Source organism: Oryx dammah, unplaced genomic scaffold (genome assembly GCF_014754425.2).
Source record: "Oryx dammah isolate SB20612 unplaced genomic scaffold, SCBI_Odam_1.1 HiC_scaffold_19, whole genome shotgun sequence".
Lineage (NCBI taxonomy): Eukaryota > Metazoa > Chordata > Mammalia > Artiodactyla > Bovidae > Oryx > Oryx dammah.
Window position 1 is genome coordinate 86,389,261 of NW_024070203.1, and position 26,164 is coordinate 86,415,424.

A 26,164-nucleotide genomic window follows, 5' to 3' on the forward strand; every position below is an offset into this window, starting at 1 on the left:
AGAAAAAAATGACTTTGATGTTTTAACATTGAGAAACGCTCCAAAGAAATAAACAGGTACTGATGTAATAGAGACTCATGGGTGGTAAAGAGTGGTGGGGAGCTTAGTGTGTAAGTCAAGAAAGGCCTCAATTGTGAAGGATTCACTGAGGCAGGCACTCAAGAGGGGAGAAATTTCAGTCACATGAAATTATTCAGGCCAGTGTAGTGTAAGCACATGAAACAGTGACGCAAAAGCAATAACGTTAGAATGTTCAAATCAGAAAAAAACATTGTCGCGAGAGCATAGGAAGTCAGTGGTTGGAGAGGTCCCATAGGTAGGTAAGGACCAGATGATGAGGCATTTTAAGTACAATAGAAAGGCGTTGGAGGGTTTTCAGCAGGAAAGTACATGTTCTGATGTGTATTCAAAATCATCAGTATGACTTCTATATGACTAATGGGTTTCCAGTGTGGATGCAAGGAAGTTACTTGGTAGGCTGTTGAGGTAGTACAGGCTGACACGATAGTAGCAGTGTAGATGGAGCAAAGAGTACAGTATATGTTTTTTATGTACTCATAGCAAGCTGTTCTTAAGGCTGGATTGTAGAGGTGAGAACAACAAATAAATAACATCTAGATTTATCACTGGAATTGAAGAGATTGTGCCATTTCTGAAGATGGAACATATGAGAGAAGGGATATTGGGAAAAGGATATCTAGAGTGTGAAATGCCCACTTTTGGTACATAGATACCTGGTTACACACAATTGGAGAAACCAAGGAGGTAGTCGGATGCCTGAGTTCTCAGGGAAAGGTGGGTTGGAGGCCCAGATTTGTGAGTAATTGACATATAAATTGCATTGCATGTGGGGGCCCACATGAAATCTCCTAAGTGCAGAAGTGTAGGTGAAATGATGGCTCTTTAAACAGATCTATAAATTCAGATTAAAATGTCCACGTTCACTGTTTCACATACAGCATGGAGCTCAGTCCTTCAGACTCCTACTTGCCCTTTTCTTAATATACTATAAATAGGTACTTGCATACATTTTCATCTTCATAACATTTAGCTCTAAAATGCTGTCATCCTAAATCATCTCTTAGCATCTTCTCACAAATATATCCAAGATTCTATTGCTATAATTCATTCTAGGGTGAACCATTGAGGATTTTAAGACATTTTCAAAGAAAGAAGACAAAATTTAGATCTATTTTGGTTTATTATTATTACCACCAATAGCCAAAAAAAAAAAAATCTATTTCTTGTAGCTTAAGTTATGTGTTTATGAAGTATTTCCTTTTTGTGTTTTTAAAATTATCCAGCAGAGTACAAATTGCTATTTTTGATTATTTTCCATTTTTAATAATGCTTCCAAAGAAAGAAATTTTGTATGATTATTTGGGTGTGAAAAAAAAAAGTGGCCCTTGGTTTTGTGATAACAGAGAGAAAGGCATCCTGGCTCTGAAGTAAAAAAAGAAAAATGAGACAAAGTGGATGAAGAAATGACCAGGTCATGTGAAATCAAACTTTTTGTTCAGTTTGAGTTCAGTATCCAGAAACATTAAAGTACATCATTTCAGAATGTTCTATACTATTTATTTGTTCACACAGAAGGAATTTAAGAAATTACTGTATTTTATTACATGAACAACCATTTTCTCTTGTAATTATGACTCATAATCAGTCTGAAAATGATGAATAAATCCCATTTCTATTCATGATTTATTTTAGAAGACTGATTTACTATGTGTTTCTCAAAGAATCAGCAATTTAAAGTCATAATTCTACTGCAAAGATTATAGATATGTTAGAAGAAAAAGCTATACCATTTATTTACAATAGCTTTCCAAAAGTTTTCCATTATAATGTCTAAATTTTAAACCCCTCCAATTTATTTACATAATGTTCCATCTGAATACATTAATATCCTTCTCAGTGAACCTGTAAGTTCAATGTAACCTGTATTTTTCAGGAAAAAAAAATCAGCAGATTGAACTTTTTTGTTCATATTGAAATATGTTACATGTATTGGAAATTAAAATGCAAATCTCATAAGCCTCAGCTTTTTTATAAAGTAGCTGAATGTAATGTCTTTATATAATCATATAATGGACTGAGTAATATTATGGTTGAATATAGTTAGATGATTTTAATCACATTTAAGTTTACTGAGTATATATCAAAGCTGTCACAGCAGATAACCTGAGGATCCAAGCTACCTGTGAGTTTTTCAAAAACCGTGAAATGAAATTATAGTTTTACATTATCAGCTAGCAAAAAGAGGGGAAAATTGCTTTTATCCTAACAAATTCATACCAGGATTATGTTCCTCTGAATGAGTACAATGAAATCCACATTCCATTAATATTTTCTTGAACTGTGATCTCTGTAAAGTTTATGTGCCTTGCATATCAGTGCTCAAAAAATGGTAGGTAAATATGTCTATGAGTGAATAGAATGAGGGATGAAGGGAAATTATATGGACAAAATGAGCATTATGAATTTCAGTGAGGGCCCCAAGAGAGTAAGATGGCATAGAGATTAAAGTAAGAACGGTATGTCAAGGGAAACACTAGCAGTAATGGGGTAGAAAATTGTACTAAACTATGAGTCAAAAAGCATTTGAGTTTCAACTCTGTAACATTCAAGAAAAGCAAATATGATTGAGACATTACTTTTGAATAATATGATGCCCAATGCTTTGTTATTGACTAAATTGAGTGATCATATATACTAAATCTATGGTTAGGACATCAGCATAGCATAAGCACATTTTAACCTGTAATATAAAAGATTGGTGAGGGGTTTTGGTGAAATAAGATTAAAATTATGTATATCTACAAAATGCTCCATGAAGAATAGGTCCTGTAACATGAACATTGTTGTAACTAAACCTTGGAGAATAAACATGTTTTCTGAGTATGTAAGAATCTTCCTTAAATCATGTATGGAATGTGGTCCCATTGTCAAGTAGAATGTAAAATTATTCCTTGGTTAGGGAAATTTTAAAATTTGCTTTAAGTTATGGTTTATGCTAACTAAAAATTTCACTTATTGTGTTACATTGTTATTTACTCTATCATTGAGGAAAAAACTGCCAAGTATACTTTGACATAGCATTGAGATGTGAAACATAACACAGATGCAAAATGTGGAAATATATGCATCTTAGAATCCGTGAAATAAGGTATTTGATGATTTCTCTGCAAAAACGTTTCTTTATAGTCAACTCAGGAACTAGTTAATATATGTGACTATTGTAAATATCATTGAAATATGCTTGAGAGAAAAGATCTGGAGATTTTGAGTGCAATCTCAACCTCCTTAAACATGCTATATTCATCACAATGTGTTCTGTGATGAAATATTCAAAAATAACTTAAATCTGGTGTTTCCATGGAAAAAAATGTGAATGAAAAGTGCACTTTAGCTTTGGTAGAACTTTGCACTCCCTACTGGTCTTCTTCAATAAGATAGGCCCGGCTACCATGATTTCAGCCCAGTGTTTCTCCCTGCAGCCTTTCCTGATGTCTCTATCAGATCTGCCCTCATCTTCTGTGTGATAAGAATCTGTGACAAACACCTGCATCACGTGTTTCCCTTTTTGGATTAAATCTGCCTTGTGGCTTATTTATTGGGATACATCCTGAAACAATCTGTTTCTACTTTCTCTGTGAACAGGGAAGGTGGAGGTAGTGCTGATATTCCGCATGTTACTTTTCTAAGGTATCTAGAAATCTGTAGCAAAACATCCTTTACAAGAGCCCACAGTCCAATAGATAAAGGATTCTCCATAGACCTGAAACAGGAGCATGTCCAGAAAAGACTGGATTGTTTTTTTCTTTTTCTGGTTTGAACCAAATATCTAATCTCAATATAAATCCATTGTGTGTTACTCCACAAATCTTTTGGTGTAACGCTACCTTTAGCACGTACTAAGACATGTCTAGTGATGGTAGCAGAGGGAGAAAATGTTATCAAACATATTTGGTGTGTGTAGAGGAAAGAGCTGAAACTTTTGAAATCAAACAGAATTGGTTAGAAGTCTATGTATCATTCATTGTCCTCCAAGAATTCTCCTCTCAAATGGGGTCAATGACAACTCTTTCATGGGTTTATTGTGATTAAATAATTTAATGCACAGAGCATTTTATGCCTGCTCTAAAATAGGCAATATCACTGTGAACTCCCAATGGTTTCACTCCAGTTTTGTCAATCCTTTTGAATATATAGATACAAGATATTTGACTCTTAGAAATATATAAAATGAGTAATCCAACGTAGAGATGTTCACAGTTTGTTCCTTAGCTATCTAGCAGGTCTGTGAAAGTGGTCCAATGACCACCCTGTGCAGGCATGAGAGTCTGAGAGTTCTGATTCTTGGAAGCTTTGCTTTTATCTGCTTATCTGTCTACACACCATGGGCTTCCCTGGTAGCTCAGACGGTAAAGCGTCTGCCTACAGTGCTGGAGACCCAGGTTCAATTCCTGGGGTCAGGAAGATCCCCTGGAGAAGAAAATGGCTTTTATTTGCTTATCTGTCTACCCACCAAGGACTCTAGTTGAGACTCGCCCTAAAGTCTATATTCATATATCCATTGCCTCATCAACAACTCTACTTTGCTAACAGGCATCTGAATTTAGCACGCCTAAAATCAAACTCACAATTCCTCAAACCACCCTCACTTACCTTTCCGCACTTCCTATCTCACTGAATGGCAATATTGTTCCTTCGGATGTTCAGGCCCCAAATTCTGGGGTCATGCTCAGCTTCGTTACCTCACATCCTGCATTCATTGCATTCGTAAGCACTCGGGGCTTTTCCTTCAAAGCTATCTCCCAACCCCGTGAATTATTATCAGCTCTCCAGCGTACACTGTGGCTCCAGGATTACCGAAATGACGTCACATCTGGTATCCGTGCTTCTTCTTTTAAATCTGTTTCACTCACGGCTGCAGCGTGTTCCTTTCAGAAATAAGCCCTATCTTAAAGCTCCTCTGCTGACAATTTACATTGGCTTCGCATCTCTTAGAGGAAAACCACAGGTTTTGCCAGAGCGTAAGGGTCCATCTAATCAGAGATGCCTAGTCCCACTCTGAGCTCGTCTCCCCTTTGCTCAGACAATTCCAGTCACTCCAGCCTCACTGGACGCTCAAGCACTCCAGGCTTGTGCCTGCCACGGGAACTTTTGATAACCAGTTACCCTATCTGGAATGGTGTACTCTCCAAAATTACATGTTGCTTCTTACTTCTTTCTGCAGTCCGCTCACAGTATCAGCTTATCAAAAAGGACCTCTCAAACTAGTGATTTTAAATGGCTAATACATATTCTTAGATAACTTGTTCTGCTTTATGTTCTTAAATAGATCTTCTCAGCTCTTTTGATACTATGCATTTATTGATAAGTTGTATTTTTTTCCCTGTAATCCCTACATATCCTAAAATATAAGATCAGAACTGAGGCATGTCTGTTGGGTTAAGGTTGTATCTCTAGCACCTACAATAATGCTAGAAACATAGTAGGTGTTCAATACGTATTTGTTAAAGAAATGAATGGGTGAAAGAATCAAAATCATGCTTATTTCAAAAGGAGTATTCTGCTGTCTTAGTTTCAAAAATCATGAATATCTCTGATTTCTACCCTGGTTGGTGATACCTTTTTGAATTGTAATGATGCTTAGCTAGTGTTTTAAAATTGGTTTTAGCAGACCATAAATATATAATAACATACCCATTTTTAACATAATCAGGAAAGGAAACAATAATTTATGTCCACTGTCTTTGCATGATTTGAATCAATTCTGTAACTCACTAACAGGGATACAAGTAGTATACAGAAAGGATTTAATGGGTGTTATTATGTGTATACATAATTGTCTTTCCTGTGCATCTGTTGGTGTTTATTTATCCTTTTTAGGTATTGGAGATATAGTGAAGAAATGAAAACCATGGATCCTGGCTATCCCAAACCAATCACAGTCTGGAAAGGTATCCCTGAATCTCCTCAGGGAGCCTTTGTTCACAAAGAAAATGGTACGCAACACATGCATTATGTATTTCATGAGTTTGCTGAGTAAATGAATGATTTATCCTACTTGTTCACTGTGTTAAAAGACTAGAAAGTGCCATACTAGGGCTATGTCATATTTATATAAACTTTCCTTCATAACTTTGTATTTAATATAATGCTCAAGGTGTTCTTTAGCCTCAACCTGTTTTAGTTTATTAAAAAAGTATTTTTAAAAACTGAAGAGTGTTAATACCTTTGAAGTAACCTCACCTATTTTTTGCTAAAATTCGCGTAGAGATAACAATAACGGACATATATGGGACAAGAAGTGATCACAAGAAATGTTTTAAATGTGGGTGGAGTCACAAAGACACCTAGTAATACAGCATGTTGAGGGTTATAATTTTTCATGTGTATCTTTAGATAATTGAGACTTCTATATCTGTTTGTTGAGTTTGAACATTTCTCTCCTCATTCAGAGGTTAGTATGAATGAACTATAATAATAATTCAAAATAAAATTATTCATAATATTCCAGGAAAAGGAAAGGGACATGAAACTGAAATATAGAGGGGAAAAAAAATATCTTCTCAAATGATTTATAATAGGAACAAGAAAAAAAATATATTATAAGGGTACAAAATAGCATGAAAAGTCTATAACATCTATGTAACGATAACCAAGTAAACATCACTTGCAAGAGCAAAATTAAATGCATCTAGTGGGAGGAGAAACCACAAAAATTTAAGGAAGAATCAGGGGGGTATAAAAAAAATCAGTGCCATCCACTGAAAACAATAACTGACCATCAACAAATTGCCAGAGTGTAAATAAGCTTCACACTGAATGCACACTTGAAAGAACTGAGACTCAGGATGATACCAATCAGAAAAGTCAAACACAAACTGTGTTTTGATCCTCATTATATGTAATTTATACCACATGCCGTGTAATGATATCCCACAAGTAAAATACTACAGGCAGAGGCTAAGTCAGAAAGAACCTTGAACCTGACTGGAACAGCAGTGTTTTGTGTATTCTATTGGTTCAGAGAATCAAAGGACCAAGTTAAATATAGCCTGTATGTGACAAAAGCAAAAATCCACAGGAGAGGACAAGGTGAGTTGAAACATGTCTGTCTAAGATAAAAAGGAAATCATTAAGAAAATAAAGGAAGTCACAATGCTATCAAATTGGAGGCTGCAAGATCATATCAATAACATGGCCAAAAAATGTTTGACAAACTGTGCAAATGCGAAGGACAAAGAAGTGAAAAAATTCGAAAGATGATCAGATGGAAGACAGAAAACTGAGATCATGCCCCCAAATCATAGCTGTCACCAGGAATCTAGTAGAGAAAGACTTCTTGAGGTTAAAGAGGGTTGTTTCAGACCAGATAAAACTGACTCCAGCTAACATTTGCAGAATGCCTAGCACTGCTCTAGTCCGCCCTCAATAAAAGTCATCACACCCAAGACAGAAATACATGCAAAGACGATTATACCAAGATCTTACCAGTGATTAACTATAGAAAGTTTGATAATAGTTTCTAAAATTTCTTACCTTTATTAATATTCTAAAATGAGTATAACTTTTATAATTAAGATAACTTTAATAATCATTTCAAAAGATTGAAAAAGTATGCATGATCTTAATTCCTAGCATATTAACTGTTTTTATTTTCCCTGTCTCTATGCACAAGGCCACTAAAAACTAAGATTTGATACAGGTTTTCTGGAAACAAACCATAATTGTATAAAAATAACAAAGAAATATTCTTGCTGAATCTTGCCCCATGGTTTTTCACATTCTTGTCCATCTGAAAATAATATTTGTTTAAGATAAATGGTTTCTTTACATTCAGAGTTTCATGTTTTCTTTCCACATAGCAAAGAATAACTTTGTAAAATAGTGGCAAAAAAACAAAGCATGTTGGAAAAAATCAGTGCTTCCAAATGACAAAAACTACAGATGAAACTTCAACACATCTGTGTCTTCTGTACCTTACTGAGTACAGCCCTTCTTTTAATATCCTTAAACTCTGAGCTCACTTTTAATCTTTTAGGAGTTCTTGTATATTCTCTTTGGTACACTCACCCTTGCACTCAAAATCTCATATTACAGGCATCAATTTATATGCCCATTTGTTATCACCTCTGGTGTAAATTCTTCAAGTGCAGTTGCACAGTAACCATTCAATAAATGTTGTTGAAATTAACTTGACCCCTTTTAGTACTCTACGCATTCATCCCATAAAGTGAAGGAAATCTCCTATTTGTTTGAAACTCTTGTTCTGTAGCGTAGTGATATTAATCAGTCTGGAAGGTCCTAGTCCAGATAGTTTACCAATAGCAAATTCTCCAATTTAAATTCTCTACTCAGATCTCATGCTTGTGTTTTTAACCTTGAACTCAAATTTTACACAACTTCTTCCCTTATGTTTCTTATAGAAGAGAGCAAGCTCACATTATTGAGTAAGCACGTTTACATTTATATTTAGACTCGAAGTAATTCCCTATAAGGGTAACATGTACTTGACAGTCATAAATCAGAGATGATACAGTAATGAAATGTTTTCTCTAATTCTTCATCCTTCCACCAAGGTAGGAATTTCTTCCTAGGAATCATCTACTCATCGTAGTTTTCAAAGAAAGGAAAAGGAAAAAAAAATCCCCCAAAGCTTAATCTTGAGCTATAGATTTTTTAAGTATATTTTCATATTAAGGTGGAATATGCTTTCCTGTAATACCAATACCTGTTGATATTAATTCTGCCACCTTGACCAGTGAAATGTGAATATGTGGTGCTGTTTACTGAGTTCCTACCATCTATCAGCTGTGCTACATAAATTTGTTATCTAACTTAATTGTCTAACACAAATACCTCCTTGCCTCCTTTATAATTACTTATAAATGAGAAAATCAACATCAGCTAGTTTAAGTACTTACTCGTGATCATGAAATTGATAATATATGTCTAAGGGTTGCAACTAGAACATTCTAGCCTCACTGAATTGCTCTAATACACTCTTTCCAAAGAGGAAAAGCTAAATCATCTTCTCCTATGTTTTATCATTAAGGTAATTGACAGTCTGCCATGTCAGGCTAAACTTTTCATTTTGTCATATTTGACGTTCCTTAGACTTTCTCAGAATGTAGCTTCCTAAGCCATCAGCATCCCAGTTTTCACCCGTAACTATTCTTAGTTTAACAATTTTCTTATTTTCCACTTTATTTTTAGTCCGCCCCTGAAAATAGCTACAATAATCCAAATGATATTTGACTTATGCAAAATATAGTGAAATTACTTCTTGCTTTTGACAGTGTTTTAAGCAGTGGCATGATTTTTTATCATATACTAAAATTATAGTGAATAATCACTGCAATTACCCACCTTCAAATCTCTAATTGCTGTCAAGCCCCACCTCCTAGGTATTCTATATTTTCTCCTTATAAAATGCAATTTTAAGTTTAATACAAAATTCTACTTTTAACACTGTTTCATTTTGTTTACTGATTACAGCTCCACTTTTATCCTATTAAAAGTTTTGACTTGATTCTGTTGGTATGTTACTTCTCTAACCCACTCTCACTCTCTGTTAAAAGCTGTCAGTGGGATTCAAGCAAACATTTCCACAAGATTCAGTTAATTTATTCACATTTATTAAACATTAATTATCCTCTTACTAATAAATATATGAGTGGAAAACAGAGAGAGCACATAGGTGCTGCCACGCAGGGTCATCTGCGAAGTTGTAACAAGACAGCTATGGTAGAAATCTCTCCTTACATTTTAGGATTAAGCCATAGAACAGTCACCTGTGAAAACCAATCAAATACAGGAGAAAAAAAGGTCCTCAAGTAATTCATTACAACCTCACTGACTTGTTTCTCAGAATTTCTCAAAAATGATAATTCAGGTAAGAATTAATCTCAAATTTCTACTCTTAGTAAGCATAATATCTACAAGATTATAACATCAAAGTTACTCACAAAAGAAGAAAAAATGAGTACATAAATTTTCTTCAACCCACTGACATTTCTTAAAGGGTTTAAAAAAACCCAAATCATTGAATGAGATGAATTTTTCAGGATCAAGGTTGGACAGATTTCTATTATTCTGCTGATGAGATTTCTTGTCTTTGATAAGTGTATTGAGCAAATTACAATTCTACTGTACATGGAGTGTGTTAATAGTGTAAAATTTGGCCTGCAGACCAAATGATAAATATGGAAATGAAAACTTCTGAATTTTAATATGACACCCAGTGGTTTTCATAGTAATTAGCTTTGACTAAAAATGAAAGATAAGGACACTTTCGGCTTTTGGTTTCCTATCTACAAATGTAAGAAGTTTGTTCACCTGTTTTGAAAGTCTGTTTAATTCTAGATCGATGCTGTTATTCAACTATGATCATCGAAGGTACTGTTATTTGGCAGGCCTTCAACATTTCTTTAGCCAGGTTTCTGAGTAATTACATTGGCTTTCATTAACATGATCAAATACCAGCTCCCTGCAGAAAATTTTAATCTACACATACCAGTTTTCACTTGGCAACTTGTTCTGATTACAAAACTGCCCTTCAAATCTAAAAGTAACAGCCAATTTTCATGGCATTGAACAGAATGATTTCTAGAGTGAAGTGACCTGAAGTGACGATCAATCCTAGCTGAAATTTTTTGAAGAGATGTCAGAGGTTTTTTGTTGTTGTTATTGTTGTTATTATTTTAGGAGTGAGATCTATCACAACCTGTGATGTTGAACCAAGGAGTATTTGTGAAAAGACAGAAATCTCTAAATAAGAGACCAAGTCTTAGAAAAGTCATTAAGATTCAGGCTCTAAAGCTGGACCAAAATTTAAATCCTTTTTCCAGCAGTATTGGGCATATCATTTTATCTCTGAGCTTCAGTATCTTTGCCTGAAAAATATAGGTAGTTAACTCTACCTGACAGAGTGTGTGTGAGGATTAAAAGATGTCATTTACGAAGCTTTTACACCAAGATTCTTCCATAGTAAGTGCTCATTAATAGAAGAAAAAACTCTCATTAACGATTATTAACTCAGAAAGTAGGCATACTATTCAAAATTAGATAGCTCCCAAAAGTGATAAGTGATTATAACATTAAAACCTTTCTTTTTAGTTTGTTGAATTGTATCACAAAGCAAGAATTAAAGTGAAGTCACAAAGAAACTTGACATAAAGAAGCTATGAAAGAAAAACCTGGACTTGTTTCCGGGAAAAACAAGAGAACGGTCCTAAGAAAAACACATGTATTTGTCGTTTAACTGTCACAAGTTTACAAGTCTGTTATCTGCACCCATAATATTTTGGAACACAAATCATATGTGTTGCTAAGTTATCTGAGCCTTCTGCATACCACCACCTCCTCCTCCATGAAATATAGGTTAGCTGGAAGTATTAAAGACAGAATTATAGATTTATTTACACTCTATTAACCCTTTACTCCAAAAGGATTGATAAAGGCTTTTGAAATTCTGTAAAATATACCTAGATGATAAAAATTTATCCTAGTCTATAATAAAGTTAAATAACAAGGACAAAAGGAGAGACACAATGGGCATGATCTAGAGCTGAAAATGAGATTACTGCACAAAATACAATAAATATCTATTTAATTATTAAAATTCCTGGCAGACCAAGGATATCATCTCCAGTTTCATGATTTCTGATTTCTTATGACTTCTTTCCCAAATGACAAAACAAACTTGTTTCTTAAGAGGAGTACAACTATTCCCAATCTTAAGATGATTAGAAATGTCCCTTGAACTATTTTACAGAGAAGCCTCCTTTTAATGTATTATGCAATGTCCTCAATAGCTGCATTAGGGCTAATGGGGCTTCTGTTTATAAGGCTGTTTCAGTATCTTTTAATACAGGTTGGTACGCTCACACTAATGTGTAATTCTGCACCAGCAATTCTATAAGCTAGCAGCAGTGTTGATGCGTATAGCATGGGCTTTTAACACTCTGTATAAACAGTATTTCTTTCTCCCTGTTGAGCCGTCAGTAAGCATTTGAGGGCCCAGTTTCTGGACCACAACAGCCAGATCCATATCAACAAACAGCTGAGTGGGAATAGGGTTTTCTTCCTATAAAAATTGAGCGGCCTTAACGTACATCTTTTAAGAAGCCTATTTAATTAAATGTCTAGACATCTGCTCTTTTACAAATAAGTGATTCCTGTCTGTGTGTTTTCCCCCAACCAGGCTTTACATATTTCTACAAAGGAAAGGAGTATTGGAAATTCAACAACCAGATACTCAAGGTAGAACCTGGATATCCCAGATCCATCCTCAAGGATTTTATGGGCTGTGATGGACCAACAGACAGAGAGAAAGAAGGACACAGCCCACCAGATGATGTAGACATTGTCATCAAACTGGACAATACAGCCAGCACTGTGAAAGCCATAGCTATTGTCATCCCCTGCATCTTGGCCTTATGCCTACTTGTCTTGGTTTACACTGTGTTCCAGTTCAAGAGGAAAGGAACACCCCGCCACATACTGTACTGTAAACGCTCTATGCAAGAGTGGGTGTGATGGAGGGTTTTTTCCTTTCTTTCTTTTCTAGGAGTTTGTGGTAACTTGAGATTCAAGACAAGAGCTGTTATGCGGTTTCCTAGCTAGAAGCAGGCTTGTGGCAGCCTGATTGGGGCTGACCTTTCAAACCCAGAGGGTTGTTGGCCCTGCACATGAGTGGAGATACACTCGTGGGGAAGCTTCCATGATGCACAGTATCTGCTGTCCTTCAGTCCTTTGTCTTTCTTTGTCATTCAGTTCTAGGCCTTTCCTCTGCACGCTCAATGCCCAGTTAATTTTCAGGATTACCTAAAGAGGAAAAAGAAGAAAAGATTCTTCTTAAAGGTTTCTAATATTATGTTTTATTTTGTTTTCTGACGTCTGAGCCCATTTCTGGGGGGAGAAAAGCAAAATGGAAAACCCACAAATTGTTGCTTCATAGCAAGGAAAAAGAAAAGGCTAAACAAAAAAACCCACCATTGAACTTGCAGGAAAGTGTGAAGACCCAAAACAGCTTCGTCTCCAAAGAAGATAGCTCTCTGACTGCTCTGGAGAGTCTCCTATGCTTCATTCTTGTCAGGTGGGAGACCTGGAATACACGTGCAGGACTTTAGACTGTTGGGACAGCCATTTTCCAACAAACAAGGGGCCAAAATATCTGCAATATAGTAACAGCCTTAATACTACATCCATTTTTCATTTTATACAGCTGTTCTCAGCTATGTCTTCAATGTTTCATCACATTTATATTCACAGCTACATTCAGATGGGACCTTTTGATTGTTTTGAAGTGTTTCCAAGCCCCTTCCTGCCACCTCACCCCGACATCATCGTGATAATCTCCCCAAGTTGTACTAGGCCATTGCCCCAGGCCTTCCATGGGTCTGTCAGGAATATTCATTATAAGGGGAGCAAGAAGCAGTATGTCTTTAAAGTGGTTTAAAATGACAGTCATTTTCTAAGGGTATGTGACTCCAGTAATATAGTGGTGTAACCCTTTGAGAACTATCAAATCAGCTTTCAGAGTCTTAGGATCTGGTAAACTATAGAAGTGGGCAATGGTAAAAACAGGCATAGGTTCAAGGAGTTCAGGTTTTTAAAACAGATATCCTATAGCCCCATGTAATTTTAAGTGATTTACAGTACTACATAAATGCATTTATAGCAAACAGAATTGATGTTACTTGCCAAACATTTTCTGGCAAATAAAAAGGTATTTTATTAAATATCTTGTAAGAGTGAAATTTTATTTGAACAACTGATTATAACAGCCTGTCTTTTTTGTTGTCGTTGTCGTTGTTGTTAGACACACTGAATTTCTGTTTTAAAATCCATTGCATGAAAAATCAGGTTTGCCATGGAACATGCCGTTAGCATTGCCATCTTACAATTGAACTAAAACGATGACTCTGAGATTGCATGAATATACTCCAGTGTATTAGCTATTGCATGTTAACCATAGTTCTCAAAGGGTTCGTGTGGCTTCTGGCATTTAGCCATCCATTTGATCGCTGACAGAGCCAAGAGACCACCAAAGCATCTCATTGTTGAGTGTAACTTGTCCTCTAACAGCAGTATTGTCGTTCTCGTGTGACCTGCAGAGCAGGTTTGTATCAATATTTTTTTCCTAGAGAAAAGTCAGCAACTGACAGACCTCTTAATTGATTTTTTTAGGAGCTGCTTCTTGCAGTGAAAGGCTTTACAGCCACTGGGCTGTGAACTTATTAGAGATGGTCAGAAGGAATGCACCCCATGAGTCAGACATTGGCTTTGTGTGAAAGCCAGCTTTTGAGGGGATTAGCTTTTGAAACAATGAACAGCTTGCCTTGAACTTGATTACTGATCTGTTGACTGTCATTAACAACAACTTAAAACATTATCTTCTGTGAAAATTTTCCTTGAAGAGTCCTGTTCTATGTCTTTGCCCTTTGACCTTTAACTTGCAAACTGGCACAAACTGAGGGAATTTGGTGTTGCTTCTCCATTGGAGTGTTAATTGGCCTCTAAAAACCTAATAAGCATGAGCTGTTTCCTTAGAAAAGGCGCGTGGATAGTGGATCCGCAGATGGACACTTTGCTCTTTACATGCACACTTTAAAAATCCCCTAAAGGTAGAAGTGACTTTTAATTTTCCTTTAACATAATTTCAAGTCTAAATTTATCATTTTAGTACAAATATAAAACTATGGGGTTAAAAAAAAAAAAACACCTCAAACTACTTGAATGGCCAGTGTGGCTTTTATATAAAGCAGGAATTTTATACTAGTGAAAATTTCTTACTCATTTACTAATGATACACATTTCCAGATGATTTTAATGAGTGTAGGTATATATTCTTATTTGGAAATGGATAGTTTGGCTGCCTTGAATTTGTATTTATACTCAACATAGCATGAAAATTAGAATGCCTTTCAGTTAAACTACATGTTTATAATTCGGTTGGGGAAAATGTTTTGTAATCATGAATGGCATGTCGCAAAGCCTTGCAGACTGTTATTTCTTACAACCTATACGTAAAATGAGACTATGAAAAAAGAATAAAGAAAGAAGAATTGCTAATGGCTTTACAGCAAAACATTATGCAACAGCAGACTGTATTTTGAGAAGATTCTAATGGAGATTATGTATGCGAGGCACAGGGAAGCAAGGGGAGAGAACCAGCTTGAGCCCTGTGGCTTTACTTCAGTGCTTCCATTCTAGAGGGTGCTGGTGTCATAGAGTCAGTCACTGTTACTGAGCTTGGAGGAAGGACCATATACATAAGCTCATTTATGTGATATTTGCTTGTGGGCGGGTTTAATATTTTTCAGACCTTGATGGCAAGAAAAAAAAAACTGGAAATTGTATTTTGCTAAAGACTGAAACAAGGAACTATGTCATTTGAGGACATATGTAAATCATTGAGGAATTCCATCAACCTGCATTGAAAATTGATTTTTTTTTCCTCTAAAATGAGAAAGAAACTAAAGAAGCAATCTTTGGCCTCTTTACTCATTTGTCACAATATCCTGATTCATCGTGAGACTATAAATATATAAGGGCTAGAAAATAACCATAGCATTAAGAAGAGAAAGACTCTATCATTATGCTTGCATTCTGGAAACATCATGGAAAAGTGATGGGTCATATTTTTTTTCAATATGAAATGAGATTTATGTGTAAGAAAAGGCATATATAACTAATCTCTTTATTAGAACTTTGAATTTTCAGGTTGTGAGATTACAAGAGATAAGAAAACTTTAAGTACGGCATAATCACAAACATTGGGATTCTATTTGCTTGTTGTACACCAGGCACTTTGTATGGTTGCTAACTCCTCTTTCACTTGGGGTTTGGGGAAAATGTCAATCCTAATGGAACAGTGGAAGGGAGAGGGAGTAATTGGTCTAGCCCACTGATTCAAAACCAATGTGAATAATAAGAACAAGTTAGTATCAATAGAGGTATACACCCAGCAAATATTTTTCAACATTCTATCACTGATAATATGGAAATTTCAGACCTAGGGTTTCCTAAGTTGAAATGAAAACACATTCACAATCGTAAAAAATAATTCTCCTTCTGTTTCATTATTTCTCATACTTTAATATAAATACAAATGTAAACAAAGTAATTTTTTTACATAAATTAACTATAGAGTTTACAATGTTAACCAAATATTATTTTTCTATATATTATTACCTGGACTGAATGAAATATTAAAATAGCCAATCAGTCTGTATTCTCTATAAAGCAGTAAATCCACATCAGACATGTGGAGGAGGTTGTGAATTTAACTGTTGACCTGTTTTAGAACAAAGTTGTCTTTGACATGGCACCAGAACAGGTGATTATGGATGCTCTTTACAATCACAAAGATAATATGGATAAGTTAGAGATCATCATATGATACTAGCAAAGACAAATTCTGTTATAAATCAGAGGGCAAGGCTTTTCTGAGTCAGATTGTAATAAATTACTAAGTAATACTTTACAAAATAATTACTAAGTAATAAAGGATAGAGACGGATTTACTGAAACAAGAGAATTTTACTTCTAATATTCAAATTGCTTTTAATCTTTTTCTATTGGCATATAATTTGTCATATATGATATACTTGTTTTTATTTACTTTCTATGGGTGATTTAAAAACACAGTGTGGTGATGAGAATATTGCCCAACTTCACTGACAATCCCAATACCTGGGTGACGTGTATATACTGGATCCTCGGGATAGTAGTATAATGCTTCCCACCTCTATGTATAGGCTGGTATCTCTAGGATGCTACAAATACACATCCATGCTTTGTGGATCTTATAGTAGGATATGTAGTATGTCCATACTGACTAAACTCAATGTGCTACCTGAAAAGAAAGGGATATTATAATCAAATAGACAAAATAATCTTTTAACACAAAAGTCATGAAAATAACCTTTTTTTTTTTTTTTAAGTTTTGGAATTATTTCCAGAAACTAATAAAGCAGTGATTTGTGATAGTACTGAATCTGTGAGACTGTAACCTATACTGAGAAAACCTCGTAGCTGGTGGTAAAATCTTTGTCAGCAAACATAGAGAATTCATTTAACTTTTGATTCTCTCAAGAACACGTTCCAAAATATCAGAGGTTAAACCAGAACATACTATCTAAACCAAAAATGTTGAGTTCAGATGAGCCATTACAAATAGCTGTGAGTCCAGTCTTATGATATCACAAAAGATTTCATGTCAATAGAATCTAACCATTACATTGCATCTCATACACCTTCATGATTGATTTATTTATGATGTGATTTATGATCACAGTTTATAACTGCCAGGGCATATGTATCTATGTTAGAGTCTATGTTGCCTAGTAGAGAACCATAGCTTCATCAGAGAAGTTATAATTAAAAAGTTAGAGCTTCCTAAAAAGAAGAAAAACTTCACGATAAAGAAAGCAGCAACCAGGCATTGCACTGCACTATAAATTTGAATGCTAAATGTTAAATTTCTTAATATAGAAGTGAAAGAAGAGGAAAAATGAGTTTTTGTAAAATATACATAACATCCTATTGCATTCTTTAGTACAACTGGAAATTTTACTTTAGCCAGTGTAAAAATAGTAGAACCATGCAACTTCAAGCTCTTCGCAGAAGAGATAAGCATGTGATATATCAATGTATATAATTAGACGTTGGTTATTAGCTGTTACCCTGCATAAACACATCTGGTACTCATGCATTGCCTTCTAGGCTAAAAATGTCAATGTTAGATGTTCAGTAAACTCAGTTGGAAAGATCTATATAATATTAGAATTTCCTAAGAAAAGCCATGTCCCTAGGATAGAAATTTACCTCAATAATCATATAACACAAAACACTTGGCACAGTAGCAAAGAAGTTGCCTTAGTGTTCTAGTCTCATCTAATTGTACGCTTTGGCTTTCATGTCCTACTCAAATCATTTTCCATTTGTTTCCTTTGGTGTAATTTTGAAATGATTCTGATATATTTCAGGTCAAATTAGTAACACCCAGTTGCAAATATCTCTTCCAACATTTTATTCGTATATCTACTTTGAAATTTAAACCAATAGTATAGAAAGCCTAAGAGTGAACATTAATTTGACAAATTCAGAGAAATGGAGTATAAAACAGATGTGATATTGCAAAATTTCTGTCAATTTTCTGGTATAATACTGAAGTATCAGCCTTCAATTTGTAAACACAATTGTGAGCTTATAACTGGATGTGACATGTATTATTTTTTAGAACGAAGTTAATTCTTTACATTAAGTAAGGGTATAAGATCATGAGTGCTGTAGTGCAGTACCTCAGACACCTGTAACTAAAGCTCTTTAAAGAAAATGAGGGCGTAACCAGTAATTCATGTTTAGTACATAAGTATAAAAAGGTACACATTCTGAAGTTTTATGAAGATAATTCTGAAGATTTATGAAGACTCTATGCTTTTTCATTTTAAAGAGCAGCAGGTCTTAAAATGTGTCTTACTAGCTTTGGACTGGGAATAATGTTCAAGTTTGCACCCAACGAGTCCTTTACATTCAAGATCACACTGGATAGTGTAGGACAAACACATCATAAACGAGAGTGTTTTCCAGGTGCACGTGGCTTTGCCGTGGCCTCTGCTACAGAACTGGATCTGTGTGCCCTTCAGAAGGGAGAAGAAAAGCACTTAAACATAAATACGAAAATAGGATAATTGTATCACGTTAGATCATGTAGCTTCAGAGCAAGATCTTATTAACTCTTATTTAGTATAGAAAAACTGGAAGGAGAGGATGGTGAACACGAGTGAAATAATTCACTTTTAGACTTACCAAGATGTTTCTTGAGTATCGTATCCACTTCTCTTATCCATGAACAAATATCATTCACAACACAGACGTTTCTGTAGCACTTGATCTGTAGTTAGATTGGAATCCCAGGAGAAATACTTCTGGACACAGGCCTTTTTACACATGCCTCACGTATGATGAGATACAGTGAGATATGACTGCATGGTAGGATGCTTTTTCCTAGGATAGGCTATGGTGCTGCTTGAACTTGCCACCTTTATTTGAATCTATGTTTCTACATTGGCCTGTCTTGCCAAGATATAGATGAATAAAGCCTGGTGTGAGCTGTTAATTCGACAAGTCACTAGAATGCATGTTTCATTTGCTCCTATGTACTGTCAATTTGATCTTGTTCCCACTCTATATACTGACAACCCAGTGGTGAAAACATACTTTTCTTGAATGAATCATTCAACCCTTAAATCAATGTCATCATTTACTACCACTGAAATATCACAGAGGCCACATTTTTGACTGTCTTCTCACAGCTCTTTAGTATATAATATTGCTTGGGTATAAGTAGGTTTTTAATTATTTTTGTCACTTCTTTTGTATCTGATTATTCCTTTATATATTCCTGAATACAAAATTTGACAATTCAGTTACTTTTTTAATTTTAAAAAAAAAAAAAAGAACACGATTTCCAAACAAGTACGTGTGCCTGATTTTTCTCTTCCTTCAATTTTGAAGTGTTTGTTTGCTTTACTTGTTACCTGAAAATACAGAGGGCTGGGAGGGATATATTATTTTGTACCATTCTGTACGGTCTGTGCCTATATTTGCATTCCTTTCTATTTCTACCTTGCCCACCCCCTTTTTAAACAGATTTGATTTTCCCTTCCCTTTGTGAAAACCAGAAATGAACAGAATTGTACATCATATGTGATGCCCTGAAAATATGTTTGTCCCTCACAAGTTTCATGCAAAAACTTAGTCCCAGTAAACTTCACACATCTCCAAATCTCTTGCATTGGATTCTAAATTTTCTAAAGTTATTCCCCTGAGAAAAGTGAAATGCTGAGTATGAAGGCTGTTGTCTGTTGATAAGCCAGCTAAGAAAGTTTGCTTCTGATGACTGTATCTTAAATATATAGGAAATAAATACCATAATACAGTGTTCCTTTTAAGTACATAATGAGTACATGAATACCTAAAACTTCAATTCTTTGGTCTATATCCCTTTATGTGTAAATGACATATATATTAAAAAGAGAGAAAATAAGATATTAAGAGGTGTTATAGTGGCAGCTTTTTGCTGCCTTGGTTTTGACTACATCTGCATTTCTATTGTGGACCTCCATTTTCAAGAGTTTTAGAGACTCACCCATAAAATTTTGCTTCAGGTATAAAAGTCTTGGGGCTTCCCTGCTGACTCAGATGGTAGAGAATCTGCCTGCAGTGTGAGAGACCTGGGTTCGATCCCTGGGTTGGGAAGATCCTCTGGAGGAGGAAATGGCAACCCACTCCAGTATTCTTGCCTGGAGACTCCCATGGACAGAGGAGCCTGGTGGGCTACAATCCAGTGCATTGCAAGGAGTCGGACACAACTGAGATATTTTTTTTTAGATATAGAATTTTAAAACAATGTATCTTGTTTTATATTATAGGAGGGAAATAAATGAAACTAGCTATTTCAATTTTATGCTGATATAGCTTTTATGAACTTAATTTTTTAGTAAAACATAAAATCTAACTAGTCCATAGTCTACTGATGGTTTTTTAAAAGAATCAAGTATTGTCTTAGAGAAAATTGCCTGCTTTGTCAGTGTAGTAACCTATCTTCAAGATATTTTAAAACTTGTAATCTCTATTAACATTATCTGATTCTAACAGTGGATCAGTATGATAATGAATGCAATTTATGCCATCCATATGAGCTAACTGGTAATAAATATTTGGAACTATATGGCATAATTAGTAAACATATATGTGTGTATATATATATGTATATGTATATGTATATATATATATATATATATATTTACTAGGTAGATTACAGAGGGTAAATACCCATAAATTTAATTTGTCAGGTAAATACCATATATATTTTAAAAAGTTGCACAGACATTTATCTTTCAGAGTCAAAATTATATGCAAGCAATTGAAAAGAAGACTTGTCTCTTGGGTAAACAATACACATTTTATAGCTTGTAAAAATCATTTATTTCTATATTGTGCTGATGGGAAATTAAAAGGATTTAACAGATAAAATTATTGCAGATTTTATTTAAATAGAATTAAACTGTGAAGCAGAGAGAAACATGACTAAATGAAATATTTAGGTCATTTTGTTTCGGTTTCTGACAATATTTTCAGTCCCCATGATATTCTCAGTTTTCGAGAGAGCATTGAAATCTAACTTTGTCTGGGTTGTTCACATTACACTCCACACTATTTCATTAAGTTTTTGATAATATGTAGTCTTCTGTGTGCAAGGAAAGAAATAAATAACACATTTATTTGCTGAATGAGTTATAAAGTTTTCAAGTATAGTGATTTTTTGCCCACACAGGATTCTATACATTTATACCATCTTAAATCTGGCATATATATATATATATATATACACACACACACACACATATATATATATATATATTTCAGATAGCTTCTACTGACAAACACAAAGCTTGTTTGTGTGCAAATATAAGGCTAAATAAATGGTGCTAAAGTGTATTATGACTGTCAGATATAATCAGGCAAACTTTTGTGGTGCTTAAATTAATTTTTTCATTGATTTATTAATCAATGCATTGAACAGTGTTCATTATTCACAAGTTGTCTTTTATTGGTAAATCAGGCCTCATAGCACATTGTTAAATAAAATGGTTGACTAGTCTATGTAACAGCTCACCAAGCTACTATCTCTTTAACTCCTTAATAATGTTGCATCATTAAAGGTCAAGGGATCATATTAATCTCATTGCTGTAGAACATTAACATGACTGAACTTTTCCACAAAATACTTATGTTTACAATGCTATAACCCTTTGACTGCTGCGGCAACCTTTAACCACATAAATGTCACAAGCTGGAATCATCAGCATGGTTCTTGCCATGGCAATCAAAGAGTTAAGGGCTGTGCAGTGATTTGTTTTGTATTTATTAATTTATATTTATTTTGTTTCCATTCAAGAAGGGGGTTTTGGGTGGGGCAGTTTTTGTCTGCTGTACGTGTCTTAACCTAGGGAAGGGTTAAATGGCTTTTTATACTATTGCCTCTTCTGTGTTTGCCATCAATTCATTGTGTTGTAATTTAAAACAAACTGTCAATAAATAAGAGAACAGAAAATGGTTCACAGACACTGTGGTTTTACTCAATGAATGATTTGCATACGTTTATGGTGACATATAGCAGTAGCCTTTGCTATCCATGTCTTCCTAGTTGATATAAAACATAAAGAACTCTAAAGAAATTTAGGCCAAAATCTCCTGTGTGTTTGCTTGAAATAGTAAGTCTATTAAACTGGCCACGTCAAGCAGAGCGTTGCTTAACCACTAACTAGGTGCCTATGACTGGGAGCAAGAACAAAAGCAGGAGTACTACTGCATCAAATGTATTTCAGGCGAGTAGCCGTGGATGTAGAATATGCTAGGATTTCACTACCACTTGACAAAAATAAAAATTATGTTTTGGATAAGTGAGTATAATTTCTTGATTAAAGTCATACATCATGACTGTATAGGTAATTTAATCAAACGAGTTAATATTCATATCAAAAGTCTTTGGCTGAATCCCATTTAATGATTTTTTTTTCTTCCTTTTTCTTTAAATGATAGGGCTACAGTGAAGAGTCAGGGGGTTGCAAAAGATTCCGACATGACTTAGTAACTAAGCAACAAACAAAACAGTGACCGTGAATAGACTCACAGAGAGAAAGCAAGAGTAAACTTAAGCAATTTCATATTTAATAGTTTGATAAACTGCTTTTCTTACAATATCCAATAAGTACATGTAACCAAATGCCTAAGCAAGTGTTTCCTAAGAAGCAAATCTGACATGTATCATTAGTTCTGAAAGGTCATCTGAATTTGAAGAATTAGGAAAGCATGTTGGGAATAAAGGAAAATGTGTTCTGTCACACAAAAACCAAGGTGCCTTGTGCACCAAGAAGTTACTGTTATAAACTTTAATACACACAGAAAAGAGGAGCTCTGAAGCAGTGTACTAAGGCAATCCCAGGAGTATAATTATCTGACTAAGAAACAGGCTAGAAAGACAGAGAACTGTTTGCATTGTCTTTGAAATCTTCATCTAGGATGAATCTCTGGAGTTTTGGAGATCTTTCTCAAAGAGTTTAAAGAAATACTTGCAAATAAGGATTGTTGTGCTTTTGGAACATGTCAGCATATAAAAACCTACAAGATTTAGTCAGCCAACAATATATTTATTTTTATTTTATTTTTATTATTTATTTTTATTTGTAGAAGGCTTTCAAATAAAAGATTACCTTTATTTTTACAAGGCTATTAAGAATATGTAACCATAAATATCAAGGTGAATACAAGAATGAATCTCCCTTGTTTTACTACCAGAGAAAAAAGTTATAAATCTTACCTAGTAGATTTGTTAAAATATCTGAATCATTAATTTATATAATATTAAAGCACTTCATGATATCACTTATCTTACAATCAAAGACCAAATTAGAATACTATATTTTGGAGAAAAATCAAAATAAAGGTTTGAGAACCATAACATACCTAGCACACTATAGAAAAGTAAATAGAATATATTTCAGTGAGTGGTTGCATATTTTATATTTTTTATAAAAAGCATCAAATGGGCATAGCTTCAGCTCAGTCTGATGCACCATCTTCAGTTCAGTTATCTCCTGGACGCAGCACCAGCTCCCCCTTTCCCCTCCTCCGCCTCCATTTCTTCTTCTCCTCCCCATACCTTCTACTTCCTCACTCTCTGTCCCTTAATTTCTCTATTCCTTAAAAGGAAAATTTCTGTCACTCCTTCACATCTTCCTAATGTGTTTTTACTTCTTACAATTTGCACTTCTCACCACTCTATGTAAAATTACTTCCATTTAAATCATGTATTTATTACTTAATCTACTCTTTCTACTTCTCTCTTACTTGGCTTCTTAGCAGTACTTAATACTGATAATTACTCTGAGCAAACGTACGTTATTCATACTTTTTCTGGAAATGTCTTCGAGGGCTGGACATTTTTCATTGCCCAGAGTCTGAAACAGTACCAAGTTTATGGCCAGCCCTCTATAAATTGTTGGCTTCTAGACATTGGCTTAGAGAGATTTTTTTTTCCCTCACCATATATAGCTTTTTCAACTAGTTCTTTTGAGTTTACATATGTCCCTATATGCTCTTTTTTGCATGCAATGTAACACCTAATGGAACTGACGCAGTCACGATAAAGTAGGCAGAAAGCTAGAAATATTCTTCATGTATCTGTATAGGCATCCACCATCCACTATTTGCTCATTCAACAGGATTGAGATCCAACTACATCCCAGGCATGGTAGGTTTTGGGGTGAATCAGTAACTAAAGAGTCATTTAAGGCATTAGACAATTAGACATTTAAGACAATTAGAAACAAATAGTATGTCATTACAGGTTTGATGAAGGAAATAAAGGGATGGGGGGGGTGGGTATTTGGAACAGTAATCATGTGCCATCTGAGTGGAGGAAAGAAAAAATTGAGGGAGCGAGCCAGGCGCACATCTGAAGGAAGAACCAACGCCAAGGCCCTCAATATGTTGCAAAGCTCAATATGTTGCAAAGAACAGAAAGGAGGCCTTCGTGGGGACAGTAAGGAGAGCAAGGGGGACAGTGGTGCCGTGCTCATGGAGACAGAAATCGGACTGTGCCTTGTGAAGCCTTACAAGCACTGAAAGGAATGGTTTACGATGGGATGGGAAGGCAGGGGAGGGTTGTAAGCAAAGGAGCATAACGCGGTAAGAGGAGAGGGGGAGCAGGGAGACTGATTAGGAAGGAAGCCGCTGAAGTTCACAGTAGGCAAAGAAGATGGTAACGTGGGCCAGGCTGGGAGCCAGGATGATGGCAAAAGTGGGTGCCTTATGGATGGACTCTGCAGGTGCAGCCAGCAGGCTGGTGGAAAAGCTGAGAACTGAGAGAGAGAGAGCCGGGAAGAATGGAGCTGCCATTTCTTGCAAACAGAACTGGTCTGGGAGGAATAGATCCCACTCTGGATGCCTTTCTGTCCTGTTAGAAAGATTCTCATTCTCATGATGTGGGTGATGACTAGATGGGTATAGACATATGGAAAAATTATTGATCTGTACACATAAGAAGTATGCATTTTACTGTATGTACATTTTATCTCAAGGAAAATAATGCTATTAAAGAATGAAAACAAAGCCCCTACATTGAAGTAATTATGCTAATGGTTGCTGATGGGTCCAGAAGAGAGGAAAAAAAAAAGAGTACTGAGAAAGGAACACTGGATTCAGTTCCTATATGCTCTTAACCTCTTTTCTTGACACTGTCTCATGGACCCTTATTCACAAGCATGGCTTCAGCTTTGTGGATGGGCTGTGTCATGAAGCAGATTCACCGTTTCCACCCACTTGCTGGACAAATAAATCCAGATTTTTCTTTAGTTTCCCAGAGGCAAACCACTGAATATAAAACCCCTCACCATCCTTTGTCTCCCATCAAAGTAAAAATACTTCACCTTGAATTATAACAGCATGAAATTTTCTTGATTATCTATCCAAGAAAACACCACGCATTTTTAGCCTTCTACTTCTCCCTTTCTTCACGTGCCCCCATTAGAGATTTGCCAAGTCTCTGAGTCCTATTTCTACAGTATTATCGTTACGCATTCTCCGAACCAGCTTTCTAAGAGTCTTAGGAAGAAAAACATTGAGTAAAAGCATCTGCTTACAAAATACAATATTTTAAGCAGTTGACCTTGATTTGTTCCAAATCTTTCTTTTTTCAAAGCTCGCTATTATTATTATTCTTTCTTTTTATAATCGTATTCATTTATTCTCGACTGTGGCGGGTCTTCATCGCTGCTCAGGCTTTTCTAGCTGCAGGGAGCAGAGGCTGCTCCGTCGTCGTAGGGTGCGGCTTCTCATTGCGTCGGCTCTCTTGTTCTGGGGCACCGGCTCTAGACGCACAGGCTTTAGAAGCTGCGGCAACGGGCTCAGTAGTTGTGGCTCCCGTGTCCTTGAGAACAGGCTCAGCTGCACGGCTTAGTTGCCCCAGCATGTGGGTTCTTCCAGGACCAGGGATCGAACCCATGTCCTCTGTATTGACAGACCGATCCTTTTATCACTGGGCCACCAGGGAAGCCCTCAAAGCTCTTTCAAT

The 26,164-nt window shown here is 35.4% G+C and overlaps 1 protein-coding gene across 1 annotated transcript in view; it reads left to right on the forward strand.

Moving 5' to 3' along the window:
• Window positions 1–17,015, forward strand: part of MMP16 (matrix metallopeptidase 16) — a 380,138-nt gene extending 363,123 nt beyond the window's left edge. Inside the window, exons 9-10 of the mRNA XM_040261122.1 lie at window positions 5,899–6,014; window positions 12,221–17,015. Coding sequence (XP_040117056.1) covers window positions 5,899–6,014; window positions 12,221–12,555 — 451 coding nt within the window. The 3' untranslated portion in view covers window positions 12,556–17,015. The remainder of the gene's footprint in view (window positions 1–5,898; window positions 6,015–12,220) is intronic.
• Window positions 17,016–26,164: the final 9,149 nt, after the last annotated feature.